We start from the raw sequence: 13,066 nt of genomic DNA on the forward strand, positions 1-13,066 counted from the left end.
AAAATAAACACATGGTAAAGGAAAATGGCACCTGATTGTGGACTGTAACATCTGGGTTTCTTGTGCCAAGGAAAGCCGCTGCCTTGCTGAGCACAGTGCAGCTACTGGAAAAGCCAGTTTCCCTCTGCATCAGCCCCGTCCAGCAGGAAGCCACTTCCTTCTTGCTGTAGTTCTTCCTGTTCTGAGGAACTGACCCTAAACTCCTACATTAACCAAGGGGCTGAATAAATGCGAAACACAGTCTGCGACCTGCTTCCCTTTTATTTCAGCGAAATTGTCGAAATCACAAAAACAAAGCCGGCTCCTGTACAGACATGAAATAGACTTGTTTCTTTTTAGTACTGCAAAGCATTGTGTCCAGTGTCTTGCTGCTACACAACAAGAAGACTCTGTGAGAGGCTAGAATCAGCCCTGTGGTCCTGCAAGGAGAGGGCTCCCAACCCTTATTTGTTTCTGAATAGAAAGGGGAAGCTCCCTACTCTGAGGTTTAATCTTGCATCGGTTTCCTGGGGCTGCCTGTACCCTGACGGGGTGAGCTTGCCTTGTCGAGTGCTGCACCCCTCCCTGGGGCTGTGGGGGAGGCCACGGCTCACCTGAGCCGCTGCTGTAGGAGGCGTGGGGCAGGCACGGTTGGGGGCTGCAGCATTCGTCCCACCGCTCACTCCGAGCCCCTTCTGGTTTATTTGTGCGGGCTCCTCCTCATAGTGGAGCGGTGCGGGAAGCTGCCCTGGGGAGGAGGAGGAGCCTTTCCCTGAGAAATGCTGGAGTGTTCAGCCTGGCAGAGGAACATCCTACAGGAACGAGATGCAACTTGCAGTTTGGTGGCACCTGTGACCACCTCCCAAAGTCAGGAGCCCACCGAAGACGAGCATCAGCACTTTCCAGACAGCACTCGCACGCAGCACGCCACAGCTCTGCAGTTCTTGCTGTCATACCACAGCACGACAGCTGGGGTTGTGCGTGGGCAACTTGTGGTTGTGCTCTGCTGTAACCTGACCCCAAAGCGGCTTCAACGCAGTGCTGACACACATTTTGTTTGGGGTTCTTTTTCTTAGCAGGCACGCTAGGCCGTAGCAGTGCTATCTCCGGGATCCTGGTAGCAGAAGCAAAGCCAGCACAGCAGGGAGCTGCCCCGTCCTCTCTGCAGGACCATCCTGGCCCCAGGAGCTCTCACAGGGGGTTCCTGGGGAGAAGGGTGCAGCCCTGTTGACTGCCCCTTTATTCTAAAAAGCCAAGCTGATTATAGCAAAGGAAAGAAGGTGGCTACGTCTGGTCCCTGAGGCCACAGGGGATCCTCTTCTTCCACAGGAGGATCTCAGACTGCTTTGCAATCACAGAGGAATCACACTCTGCATGCCCTCAGGAGGAAGTCACGAGGACTCCTGCTTTGCATAGATTGAGTAGAAATCATCAGGTGACACCGGAGGAGCGGCCAGTACCCGGCCCTGCCATTTGCACCAGCAGAAGGCACTTGTGCAGCAAAGAGACGGGCCCCAGGGGCTCACAGATCGCCCCGGCACTGGCCCACATCCCCACCGGCTGTTCCCCCTCAGAGGAGGAGCGGCCGGGCACCCCCGTGGGGGGCTTGCTGCTGGTCAAAGCGCCAGGGCTGTTCCCGCAGCGCCGTGGGGTAGAGGTACCACATCACCACCCCCGAGGGGTTAACGACCACCGTGAAGTTGTCTCCCGCCTTCAGGCCGCTGGTGGTCTTCCCACTGTACACGTCTTGCACCTGGGAGAGACAGGGGGTCGCTGCCAGGGTGTCACCGACCTTCACCGTGGTGTCCCGATTTCTGTGCCCAGACCACCGCGGGCATCAAAAGGAGGGGGAAGCTGGAAGGAGGGGGTGCAGGCGCAGTGTGAAAGCGGGGCTCACCTCATACACAGCCTTCTCCGGGAAGCTGAGCTTGGCCAGGCTGGTGGTGTAGCGGTAGGGCATGTCCGTCCTCCGGCTGAAGAAGACGAGGGCGCTGGCGGCCCGGGAGAGCGGGCGCAGGAACACCTCGATACGGGATTTCTCCTAGGGGTGGGGATGGGTGGGTGAGGCAGAGCCGCCAGGGCCAGCCCTGGCCCTCCCTTTGTGGGGAGGGAGCAGGGGAAAAGAGACTTGTCTTACCCCTCTCTGGTCTCGGGGAATAAGAACGTTTTTGGCTTGCAGTGAACTCAAGGAAAAAAGCTCACGGTTCTCTGCCTCCCTCGTTACTGCCTCCCACCCGGTGCTGCTCGCTTGCTCTCCGTTCTCCCAAACACGTACGCCTTCCCCCTAACCTTGATGATCCTGCGCCCCTGGATTCCCAGGGGGTCCTGGTTGATCTGGATCATCAGGCGGTTCTGCAGGATCTCCTTGGCGCTCGGGGCGATGGTGCGGAGGTCGGTGGACATGAGGAGCGGAGCTGCCATGATGGTCCACAAGGCCATTTGGGAGCGCGACTGCTCGTAGCTGAGGCCGAAGTTCCCGATGATGAGCTGAGGGGAGAGGGGACAAAGAGGGTGGAGGCAGAAAAGGGTTAGGAGCTTGTCTGCGTGTGTCCCACCTGGTGATGCCGCAGCCCGCTAGGTGGGAGCAAGCATGGGAAACCTCGCGTGTGCTACCGCTTCCCTTGAGCCAGGACACCCTTTGCTTCATCACTATTTCACCCCCAGGCTGTGCCAGGGAAGGGCAAGGACACTCGAGGGGTGACGGGTTCATTGCAATACCATGTCCGGGTCGTTCCAGTGGCCGGGGCCAGCTGCTGGCTGCAGCACGTCCTGGTTTGCGAAGAACCAGTCCACGATGGAAAGCACGCTGTCCCACGAGTCCTGGATGTCGCCGTAGTTGCGCCACAGGTTGCAAATCGTGGCCAGGAGGGTGTAGTTCACCTGGAGGGGAGCGTGGGAGTCAAAAGGGAAAATATATAAATTAATAATGCTCTGAAGTCTCAATAGACATTACAAGGAGGATTGATCATACACTGAGGAGGAGCAGAAGTCCCATTTCAAGCATTTAAACCAGACAGGACCAGTCTTAGCACAACAGGCTTTCAGGATTGACCCCACGTGGGCTGAGCAGGGTGGAGAAGCCATGTCCCACGGCCTTCTTCCCCCAAACTCCCATCACCGAGCTGTGTTGGGAACCCCAAACGTCCAGAGAGGCCTGGCAGGAGGCCATGCCCCCTCCTAGGACTTTACAGCCTTGTCCTACCAGGGGCAGAGCAGTAAGGGGTGCAGAACACGGGCACAGAGTCAGAGCCCCCCCGTGGCACAGGGGAGCCAACGACAGGCAGGACAACCCTCACCTTGGGCGGGAGCCCCCCCTGATATGCCGGCCAGCTGCAGGAGTAGACGATGGGGCGGCCTGTGGCGTTCAAGGCCCTCGTCATTTCTGGGTAGCCTTCGGGAGAGAAGCAGCAGACTGGTGAAGGAGATGGATGGCAGCAACCTGCACGGCTTCCCGCGTTGCACTGGCTCTAGGGCTCCCCCAAAACCTCCTCTTTGCCCAAGAGGTGCTTTTGCCCTGTGGCTGCGGTACACACCGCCAGAAGAAGAGATGTGAGGGAGGAACCGAAGCCGGCCAACTGTCCATCAGATGGATGGCCACCCCGACTGAAGCCGTGAAAGGACAAACGCTGGCCAAAGAGGCAGCCTTTACCCTTCGCCTGCTCCTCGCCTGATGAGTAGCACCCGTCCAGCTTCAGCATGTCCACACCCCACTCCGCAAAGGTCTGCGCGTCCTGCTCCACGCGGTCCAGCGTGGTGCCCGGATAGCCCCCGCAGGTGAGGGTACCCAGGTCCCCGTAGATGCCCAGCTTCAAGCCTTGGGCATGGACCTGTGAGAAGAGGAGGGCTGCAAGGAGGGGACGAGGGGTCCCGAGGTGCCTCCCGAGGACGGAGCCCCCACCACGACGGGACAGGGACAGGGGGGATCACTCACGTAGTCGGCCAGGGCCTTAATGCCCCGGGGGAACCTCTCGGGGTCGGGGACCAGCCGCCCCTCCGCGTCCCGCTGCTTTGCAGACCAGCAGTCGTCGATGTTGACGTACTCGTAGCCCAGCTCCCGCCAGCCGTCCCCCGCCAGCCGGTCGGCCATCTCGAAGAAGAGCATCTCGCTGCGGGCGGGCGGCGAGCTGAGCCCCTGCCGGTGCCCCGAGGGGACGGGCTGGGGCTCCGGGGGTCACCGCGCTGCGTCCCCCAAGGCTCGGGGCCCCTTTGTAACCTCATCCCCGGCCCAGGGGACACGATACCCGACGGTATCGCTTTGGGGACCCCCCAACCACACCAGCTGCCGCTGGGCCACCCTCACCGGGTCCGCCCTCCCGTCCCGTCCCGTCCCGTCCCCGGTGCCGGTGCCGGCTGACCTGATGCAGTGCCGGGGGTCGGCCCTGCAGTCCACGTTGCAGCGGAACCTCTCCCAGGCCAGCCAGCCCATGGGGGGGGTGCGGGCCAGCCCGTTGTCCAGCCCGCGGCCGGGCACCACCAGCACCACCACCACCACCACCAGCCCCAGGAGCGCGGCCCGGGGCCGCCCGCCCGGCCCCGCCGCCCCCATCCCCGCCTTGGGCCCCCCCGGAGCAGGGCAGCGCTGCGGGAGCCCCCCCCCGCCGCCCGGCCCCGCTCGCGTGGGGCCGCCCCCATCACCTGACCGCCCGCGCCCGCCTCCCGCACGGCTCGGCCCGGCCCGGCTCTCCCCGCCCCGAGCACAGCGCGCGGGGACCGCCCCGGCACCCTGCCGCCGAGCCGGGAGCCGAGCCGGGAGGGCCCGAGGTGAGCCGGGCCGGGCCGGGCCGTGCGGGGCCGTGCGGGGCGGAGCGGCGGGGCCGGGAGCGGGCGCTGCCGGAGGGGCGGGGGCCGGGCGGTGGTGGGACAGCGCTGCCCGAGGGGGAGGGAGTCCCTGCGGGGGGGGCTGGGGGTTGTCGTCCACCAGAAACCGCGTAAAAGTGCTTCCGCGAAAGCTCTTAACTCTTTTCTTTCTTTTTTTTTTTTTATTTCAACTAACACCAAAGCAAACCCACGGGAGCTAAAAAACAAAACCAAAACACGTTCTTGTGGGGCTGAGCTGTGCTCGTGTCCCAGCGGAGAACACCTCCTCGTCAGCGTCTGCTGGTGTGAGAGCTCCTCAGCTGGATGCGGCTCAGCGTTTGGCTGAAGCCCATCCAAGTGTCCTGGGTTTTGCTGCCTTTCAGAGCCTCCCACCCGCTGCTCACACATTGCCCTGACTTTTTGTGGTACGAGCGATTTAGATCCTTGCTGTTTCAGCTCAAAGCTGTTTGTGACTCCCTCTCCTTTCCTCCGACCAGGGATGGGGCTCGGCGTGGTGGAGCTTCAGAGGCGCTCATCGGGGAAGCGAACGCCCGGAGGAAGACGACAAGGAGCTGCAGTCTGACCCACGCGGCCAGCATGGCTTAACCGGACGGAGTGGGGGCAGGCTGGGCGATGGCGACGCTGCGGGAAGGCCGGTGTGGCCGCCTCGTCCTCAGCATAGACATGGGTGCTCAAACGGAGGTCCCAGAGATCTTGGGTCTGAAATCGCCCTCTTTGTCCTGTCCTACAACAGAGGAGAGAGCAACATGAGTGCCTCACATGCACAGAGGCAAATTTCTTCAGTTTGCTCCATAAAAAACCTGCAAAGTAGGTCAGTGGCGGAGTAAGAAACAAAGCAGCAGCGCTGACATCTCTGGAGGAGGCAGGTGGGGCTCTGGTGACTGTCCCCGCAGTTGCCGGTCCTGCTGGGTTAGCCGCCACCGCACCGCGCTGAGCCGGCCTCTTCCCCCTCTGCTCCCCCGTTCCGGGGCGACCGCGGGGCGATGAAGCTGAACGAGCGGAGCGTGGCCCACTACGCCACCTGCGACTCGCCCACCGACCACGCCGGCTTCCTGCGCAAGCGCGTGGAGCGCCACCACCACCATGCCCACCACGGCACCTCCTACCAGCGCCGCTGGTTCGTCCTCAAGGGCAACCTCCTCTTCTACTTCGAGGAGCGGGACAGCCGGGAGCCCGTGGGGCTGGTGGTGCTGGAGGGCTGCACCGTGGAGCTCTGCGAGGCCGCCGAGGAGTTCGCCTTCGCCATCCGCTTCGACGACGCCGGCGCCAAGGCCTACGTGCTGGTGGCCGACGGGCAGGCTGCCATGGAGGCCTGGGTGAAGGCGCTGTCGCGGGCCAGCTTCGACTACATGCGGCTGGTGGTGCGGGAGCTGGAGAAGCAGCTGGAGGAGGCCTGCACGAGCTTGGCCGCTTGTCGCAAGTCTCCGCGGAGGTCCTCGGGCAGGAAGCGGCACCTCTCCAACCCCGCCTTGCTGCCCGTCCAGGAGAAGCCCGCCGTCCTGGAGAACGGGTACTCCACGTGGGGCAGCGGCCCTGACCGCGACGGGGGGCACTCGAAGCCCCCGCCTCTGCCTCCGCGCCGGCGCTCGGCTGCCGGCAGCACCGCGGGGTCCCCAGCAGCCGGCCTCTCGCCCGCCTTGCAGGAGAGCCCGGTGTCGCCGGAGACGGCCTGCTTTGCCAAGCTGCACCACTGGTACGGGCAGGAGATCGCGGCGCTGAGACGGGAGTGGCAGGAGAGGCAGAAGAGGGGACACCCGTGACCTGGGAATGTGGAATGCAACGTGCCGGCCGGTTTCTGGCAGAGCAGAGCAAGGGATGCCGCCTGCCCCCTTCCCTCGCCGGCAACCGGTGTGTGGCACGTGGCTGCCTGCGTGCTGCCTGGCCATCCGGGAGGGATGTGTGTCTTCCCCAGGCCTCGCCTGGCGTTTCCTCCGTAGCAGCGAGCCTCATGCTCTTTCCACTGAAACAGGCGGGCTCAGTGCCTTGCCATCCTGGTGTGGCAGATGCAGCGTTTTGTTTTCCGCCTCTCCTTCGCCAGTTGCTTTGGTTTTGTTTCTCAGCGTGGAGATTTGCACAGGTCACCAGTTATTATTGTCTGTGGTATTGAAGCCCACTGAAACCCATCTGCCTTCGCTTTTTGGCTGCAGATAAGACTGGACTCTTACAAAATGCCTCCGATGGGCCGCTTTGTGCCTCTTTGGTCACGCGCAGGCCTTACGAGGACGCGTCTGAGATGTCATGGCTTCGGCTGGCCCAGGAGCAATGGCTCACCTCGACGGGTGCTTGCTTTGGCCTGGCGGAGCGGCTGGCACGAGCTGCATTTCCTGGGGCTTCTGGCTGTGCGGCAGCATCAGGCCCGGGCAGGTGGGACCCCATGGTGGGATTGTGAGTGGTCACAGAGCTTCCTCTGACCCTGATGAGCAGCTTCCCCAGCAGGGTGGGGAGTGGGGCTGTGTACCAAGCCACAGCAGAGCTGTATTCACAAACATCGTTGTTGTTTTTTTAAGTTTTCATCTGCCCCAGCAGCTCCTCCCTTCTATGTCCCTCAGGGTGTCCTCTGGTGTGTGTTTCACAAGCTTGTATCTGCTTCCTGGGGCACCCAATCTCATCATCGAGGCTTATGGGGACAGCAGAAGGAAACATGGAGCTTGATCTGAAGCAACAGAGAGGATCAGGAGCTCATCGTGTCCGAGTTGGACTCTGACTACCTAGTGGTAGTCAAGCCTATTTGTTTCTCTGGGTCAAGTCTTCCCTGTTACAAAACAGGAATGCTACAGGCTGTTTGTCTTCCCCAGGGGTGAATTTATCAGCCTCTGCACCGACTGTAGAAAGTGCCATATAGGGCTCTGCTTGCTAGTCAGATGCTGGAGACAGAGTCCAGAGCTACGCTTGTGCAAGGCCTTTTTTGATGTTGTGCCTCTGCCAGGTGCTCCGGGGAGCTGGGCAGAGCCATGTAGCTGGAGAATAGGAAGGACATCAGCAGGCTCTGGAGGAGTGGGGTCAAGGACAGGGGCTGGCTGCAGGAGGCCCAGAGGTGCAGGAGTGAGTTACCAGTCACTCCCTGGCCCTGTGTGTCAGCAGCGTTTGGACATGCCTTGCTAGTGTAAAAGCCATATCCTACGAAAGCCAGACCCTGACCTACTGGGGCTTCCCTCCAGTTTAGTGTCAGCTTCACAGGGCTGATCGCAGGAGCACGTCCCATGTCATTATCCACTAGGTCAGAAGCCTTAACCAAAAGGCAGACAGTACAAGTACATGGTGCTGAGTCTAGCAGTCCAAAGACTAGGACACCCTGGAGAGGGTGTTTATAAATCTCCTCACTTGTCCTCTTGGCAAGGGCTGTTTTTCAAAGGAGAAGAATATATGAAACTATCTTGCCTTTCCCATGTTCTCTGAAAGTGTTAAACCTGTTTTTATTGCCCTGTTCCACAGGAGTCTTGCTAGGAAAACAGCCTGTTAGTCTGTTACAACTGGTGGGTACCCATTCACCTTTCTGGAGCTGAATGCACTCAGCCTAATACTTTGCAGTAGCCAGTAGAGATTGTCAGAGGCAGAAATCAAATGGCTTACGTTAACTTTCAGTGCCTTTGAAAATGTGTCTTTGGTAGTTTTGGATGACAAGCTTCCTGCCTCCTGCCTAGTTATGGTGTGCCGGGGTGTTAGCGTAAATGAGATCTTAGATCTGGCTTTGGACAGTGGGAGTGTGACCTTCACATACGAATGGTGCAATCCAACCCCCTCTAGTTCACGTCTGTATTTCTTCATAGTAGAGAACTTCAAGGTTGGTAGGAATTTGTTGTTGTTGTTTTACTTATTAAGTGAAAACAGTAAGGAGAAAGGAGGAGCAGGAGGGCCAGGAGTAGGTCTGTGTCCATCAGGAATGTTTGTGACTCCTGAATCCTATGTGTGTGGCAGCAGCATCAGAGGCTGGCATTACCTGGTGCCTCCGCTTTCTGAGTGGGGGTATTTTGGGGCCAGGATCAGATTTGATGAGTGCTCTCTTTCCCCCTCTCTCTCTCTTCCTATCCCCCCCCAATACAGCCCAATACAGAGAGAATATTCGTGATGTCTCAGACTTACGTAACGAAGTTTGACGGTAAAGATTTAACTTCCAAAATAAATCAAAATGTGATGGGAGTTCCTACATGAGACCCAAGAATCAGGAGTGACTTAAAAGAGAAAATAAATTAACAAAGCCTGTCCTGTCAGAATTGGACCTGAAACAGTATCATTCATTTAAGAGCAATTTCACTTTTAAGAAGCTTAGTTTGTTTAAATAAGCTAGGATTGTGCTGGTAACGCTACTAAAGAGCTTATATTTAATGCTTTAATATGTCCTATTCAAATCACACAATTTCCACGCTACCTGGCTTTGCATTAGTACATACTCCAACTAAATCCTAAATCCCGCAAATGAGGAACTGTGCTCTCCTTTATGTCCAACTGCATTTTAAGTAATTTTATGGGGTTTTCTACAGCACTGAGAAGAAAATGGCAGAATCTTGCAAAATATTTGTGCTTGGCCCAACAGTCTATGCATGGGCATTGGTTAGGACTTGAAAGTGCTGTGTGACTTTTGATGCATATGGTCAGGGCTTCCTTTCAATCCCTGTCCAGCCCATTACATAGCAGGGCCTGCCCTTTCATGACTAAAAAAGAGCCATAATCGGAGCCATCCTCAAATTTGCATGCGTCTGCAGATTTTTTGGCTGCCCACCGCCACTCGCTTCATTAGGCAGGAAACACCTAGGCGCTCTGAGACATCAAACCAGCTCATCTGCGGATCAGCTGTGCTGGCTGTGCCTTTGAAGCAGCCCCCAGGCAGAAGGTCGGGATTTCTGCTTCCTGAGATTGCACACTTACCTGGCTAATGGACCGTGCGCGCTCTGTATCTGCAGGCAGAGATCATTACAGGAAAAGGAGTTTTCGCTGCTCGCTAGCGCATTGTCCCCTGCAGCAAAATGAGACTGATTGCCACACGCTGTTTTTCTCCAGTCTTTCAGGTCTGGGCTGCTTCACTTTCCACCTTCTTTCCTTATTATTTTTTAAAAATAGAAAGTGTCTGACCAGCACAAAACAGGATCCTTAGCAAAGGGGGACTGAATGTTTTAAAGCTAAATGGCTACTTTTCTTAAAGTACCGAAGGCAACATTTAAGAATTTTCCTTGGAATAATAATGCAAAAGTGATGAGAGAAAAATGCATGTATCTGAATGCTTGAATTTAAAAGAATTTGAAGACTGAAGGAAGTGAGGGAAATTGTGACAGCTTTTGTAAGCTTTGCCAGGAAGGGAACCCAAACCTGTTAAAACAGTTGATGAAATCCTTATACTTTTCTGTGGATGGGATTCCACATTCAGGCCCATAATACATTGTTTTATTTACGCACATTTATCTTTTTATGAAACGTCTGTTGTGATGTTTTCCACTTGATCTGAATCCATGTCCTAGCGATGAGTAACCTGAAGCGTCTACCACTGGCCGCCGCTTGCCATTTGGGACATTCGTGACTAAGAACGGACAAATGCTTTCCATTACAAGTTACCGCATTCATAGTTTAGGGCTTGGTCAGCCCCTGAGCTCAGCCCTCACTGCCTTCACGGAGAAACTTGAGAAATAAACCCCACTGAAACATGCTGGGATCTGCGTGAAGCTCCAGTTTCAGTGGCAACTTTGCACCCAGCGTACTTTACGACCTGCACAAGTAACGACACTACAAGCAATTTGTGGAAACAATCCTGTCTTTTGAAGTGCTTATATTTCGAGTATATAACGTGTTCTTTTTCGGAGGCGAGTTTGCATGCGCCTTTTTTATTTTTATTTTTTTTTTATTTTTACATGCAGAACTTGTGTATTATGCATTTCAACACTGTAACCACTTGTATTTTACGCCGGCCAGCTGAATAAACCACTTCGCGTTTGTTTGTAAGCCGCCTGCCGCCGCCTCAGCCGCGAACCCCTGACGGGGCCGGGCCTCACCGGGGCCGGGCCCGCCCTCGTCCCGGCCGCTGTGGGACGGGCCCCGGGGCGGGGAGCGGGGCCGGGCCGCCGCCCTCCCGCATGCGCCGCTCCCCGGCGGCCCCGCAGCCTCGCGAGAGCCGCGGGCCGTGGGCGCAGCCCGGAGCGGAGCAGGAGGGACGATGGCGGCGGCGGGCGGGCGGCTCCTGGCGGCGGCCGCGGCCCGCTCGGGGCGGGCGGGCTGGGCCGGGCCGCTGGTGCCGTCCCGCGGCGCCACCGTCACCCGCAGCGGCGCCATCTTGCCCAAGCCCGTTAAGGTGAGGCGGCGGGGGGGGGGGGCGGCACGGGGGGCGGCGGCGGCCGCGGAGCGGGCCGGTAACGGCGGTCCTGTCTCGGTTCCTGTCTCGGTTGAACCCTCGCAGACCCCCTTCGGCCTCCTCCGGGTATTCAGCGTCGTGATCCCCTTCCTCTACGTCGGCACGCAGATCAGCAAGAACTTCGCGGCGCTGCTCGAGGAGCACGATATCTTTGTGCCGGAGGACGACGACGACGATGATTAAAGGGTATGTCATTAATGGCACCGGCGGTCTAATTAGTTGTGCTTCCTGCTTGGCTCGGTGCAGGGAGAGGCTCGGACGAGGAAATGCGTGTTTCTGAAGCAGTTCTGAAAGATGCAGCTGCGGTTGAAAGCAGGGACTCGTGCAGCTGTATTGCCTCTGGCTCTGAACTTCTCCGTTCTTTGATACTGGGGTAGGCCAGATTGGTATCTGAATGAGAAATCCCCACAACACACATTCTTTGAAGATAAACTGATCGTGCTTTAGATCTTGACGTTTGAATCAGAAGTAAACTAGTCAGTGAGGGATTATGTGGTCTACACTGCGGGCATAAAAGAGGGACATTGCTGCTGAAGTGTTGTTAATGGTCACCCGCTTGGAAGTCTGCTAACCCGTGACTTTTAAATAAGAATCACGTATTGTATGAAATTCTGATAGAGAAGTGAAAAAAACTTAAGAATTCCAGAACTCATTAGATCAAACTGTCATGTGGGTGCTGATCTCTGGAGTAGTTTGACCATTCAGACGAAGGAAGAGTGGAATAATTCACCTTTATCTACAGCACGCCACACTTTCTTCTGTTTGATATTATCCCATTTGGCTTGGCCTTGTGTAAAGATTTTAGTTTGTGTGTATTTCTTTATAGACTTCATCAGCGTTGTTTTATAGCTGTGTGTGCACTGTGCAGCTAAAATCAAAGAGTTAAAAGGTTGTGAAGATCGCAGTGGCCTGTTAGAAAGCCACTTTTTGTAGGCCCCCCACCTCGCGTGGTCTGGGGTTGTATGGACTGGAGCTTGGTACAGTATATCTGAAAAGTAACACGTTTTTATTCTATCTGCAGAACCATAACGGAAGAACAGAAGGGAGGAAGCCACTGTGAAAGAAACGCTTCCAACATTTGTCACCTGCATTTTGTCTTTCCTCAAGGGGACAGGGGGTACTGTATCCCCTTTGCCAGTCAATGTCCTGCACGTGTCGGTGTAAGAGAAATCTGTAGATCAGGAATGAAGGAAGCACTTGATGGGTTCTGCATCCTTGCACACACACAGTCACCTCATAAAGGACTGCTTGGGATTCATTTTATTAGCAATATAGGAAATAATTAAAGAACAAGAGATTGAGATGCATGACTTTGTTTCTGTGGTTTTTTTTGTAGATTATTGCCTGTGACGTAGTATTTCTGTCTTAACCTTTCTACCTTCCAAAGTCTGTTCTAGTGACAAGGTTCTTTTCATATTTTTTTTTTCCTTTTAGGAGTCTTTTCTGTAATTCAGTCCTAATCAATGGAACATAATAGGATCCTAAAAGAAGCAAGAGCCCCACAACACAGCCCCATTAAAAGAATGGAGTTCATATTGACAGTGGCACCGCAGTTCAAATAACGTTGACTTGAAACCTAGCACTGCGCAGGTATGCCTGATAGAGACTGTAGCATTAATTTCACCTCGCTGAGGATTAAATACAGTATTACCAGTGCACAGTAAATGTTACGTAGGTTTGGTAATGTACAAAGTAGAGATCATGAGTAGCAAACTAAGGTGATGCTTTTCATAGCATTTCATGTGTGGACAGTGAAACTCTGAATGCTCTGGCTCCAAGTACTTGTAATGTGTAGATAGTTCATTATTCCTGTGTGAGTCCGGGTATGTTTATTTTCTTAACTATGTGTAAACTTCAGTGTCCCCCCTCTTTTCTTATAAGTATTTGCTTTTGCAATTAAATCATCACATAATAGATTTACAAGGTCTTCTCTGC

General features: G+C 55.9%; 3 protein-coding genes across 6 annotated transcripts; 2 read left to right on the forward strand and 1 right to left on the reverse strand.

Moving 5' to 3' along the window:
* Nucleotides 1–243: 243 nt before the first annotated feature.
* NAGA (alpha-N-acetylgalactosaminidase) lies at nucleotides 244–4,589 on the reverse strand. Its single transcript, XM_040554606.1, has 8 exons — nucleotides 4,335–4,589; nucleotides 3,911–4,085; nucleotides 3,629–3,806; nucleotides 3,276–3,370; nucleotides 2,698–2,859; nucleotides 2,269–2,466; nucleotides 1,877–2,020; nucleotides 244–1,732 (listed from the first exon to the last, which is right to left on the reverse strand). Exons 1-8 carry the CDS (start codon nucleotides 4,523–4,525, stop codon nucleotides 1,550–1,552), a joined length of 1,326 nt encoding a protein of 441 aa, XP_040410540.1. The 5' UTR covers nucleotides 4,526–4,589; the 3' UTR covers nucleotides 244–1,549.
* Nucleotides 4,590–4,615: 26 nt separating this feature from the next.
* On the forward strand, nucleotides 4,616–10,725 carry PHETA2 (PH domain containing endocytic trafficking adaptor 2). 3 transcript variants are annotated; one of them, XM_040554641.1, is made up of 2 exons: nucleotides 4,616–4,740; nucleotides 5,274–10,725. In XM_040554641.1, exon 2 carries the CDS (start codon nucleotides 5,781–5,783, stop codon nucleotides 6,555–6,557), a length of 777 nt encoding a protein of 258 aa, XP_040410575.1. In that variant the 5' UTR covers nucleotides 4,616–4,740; nucleotides 5,274–5,780; the 3' UTR covers nucleotides 6,558–10,725. The 3 variants fall into 3 exon arrangements, with proteins under 3 accessions (XP_040410575.1, XP_040410581.1, XP_040410585.1); XM_040554647.1 differs by having other exon boundaries at nucleotides 4,623–4,740; nucleotides 4,980–10,725; XM_040554651.1 differs by having other exon boundaries at nucleotides 4,675–4,740; nucleotides 5,233–10,725.
* A 177-nt stretch (nucleotides 10,726–10,902) lies between these two features.
* SMDT1 (single-pass membrane protein with aspartate rich tail 1) lies at nucleotides 10,903–13,047 on the forward strand. Of its 2 annotated transcripts, none has more exons than XM_040554691.1 (3): nucleotides 10,903–11,071; nucleotides 11,177–11,317; nucleotides 12,566–13,047. In XM_040554691.1, the coding sequence occupies exons 1-2, from the start codon at nucleotides 10,937–10,939 to the stop codon at nucleotides 11,312–11,314; spliced, it is 273 nt and encodes a 90-aa protein (XP_040410625.1). In that variant the 5' UTR covers nucleotides 10,903–10,936; the 3' UTR covers nucleotides 11,315–11,317; nucleotides 12,566–13,047. The 2 variants fall into 2 exon arrangements, with proteins under 2 accessions (XP_040410625.1, XP_040410614.1); XM_040554680.1 differs by lacking the exon at nucleotides 12,566–13,047 and adding an exon at nucleotides 12,153–12,438 and having other exon boundaries at nucleotides 10,912–11,071.
* The last annotated feature ends 19 nt before the right edge of the window (nucleotides 13,048–13,066 follow it).

The sequence above is a fragment of the Cygnus olor genome, chromosome 1 (assembly GCF_009769625.2).
Source record: "Cygnus olor isolate bCygOlo1 chromosome 1, bCygOlo1.pri.v2, whole genome shotgun sequence".
NCBI classification, from domain to species: domain Eukaryota; kingdom Metazoa; phylum Chordata; class Aves; order Anseriformes; family Anatidae; genus Cygnus; species Cygnus olor.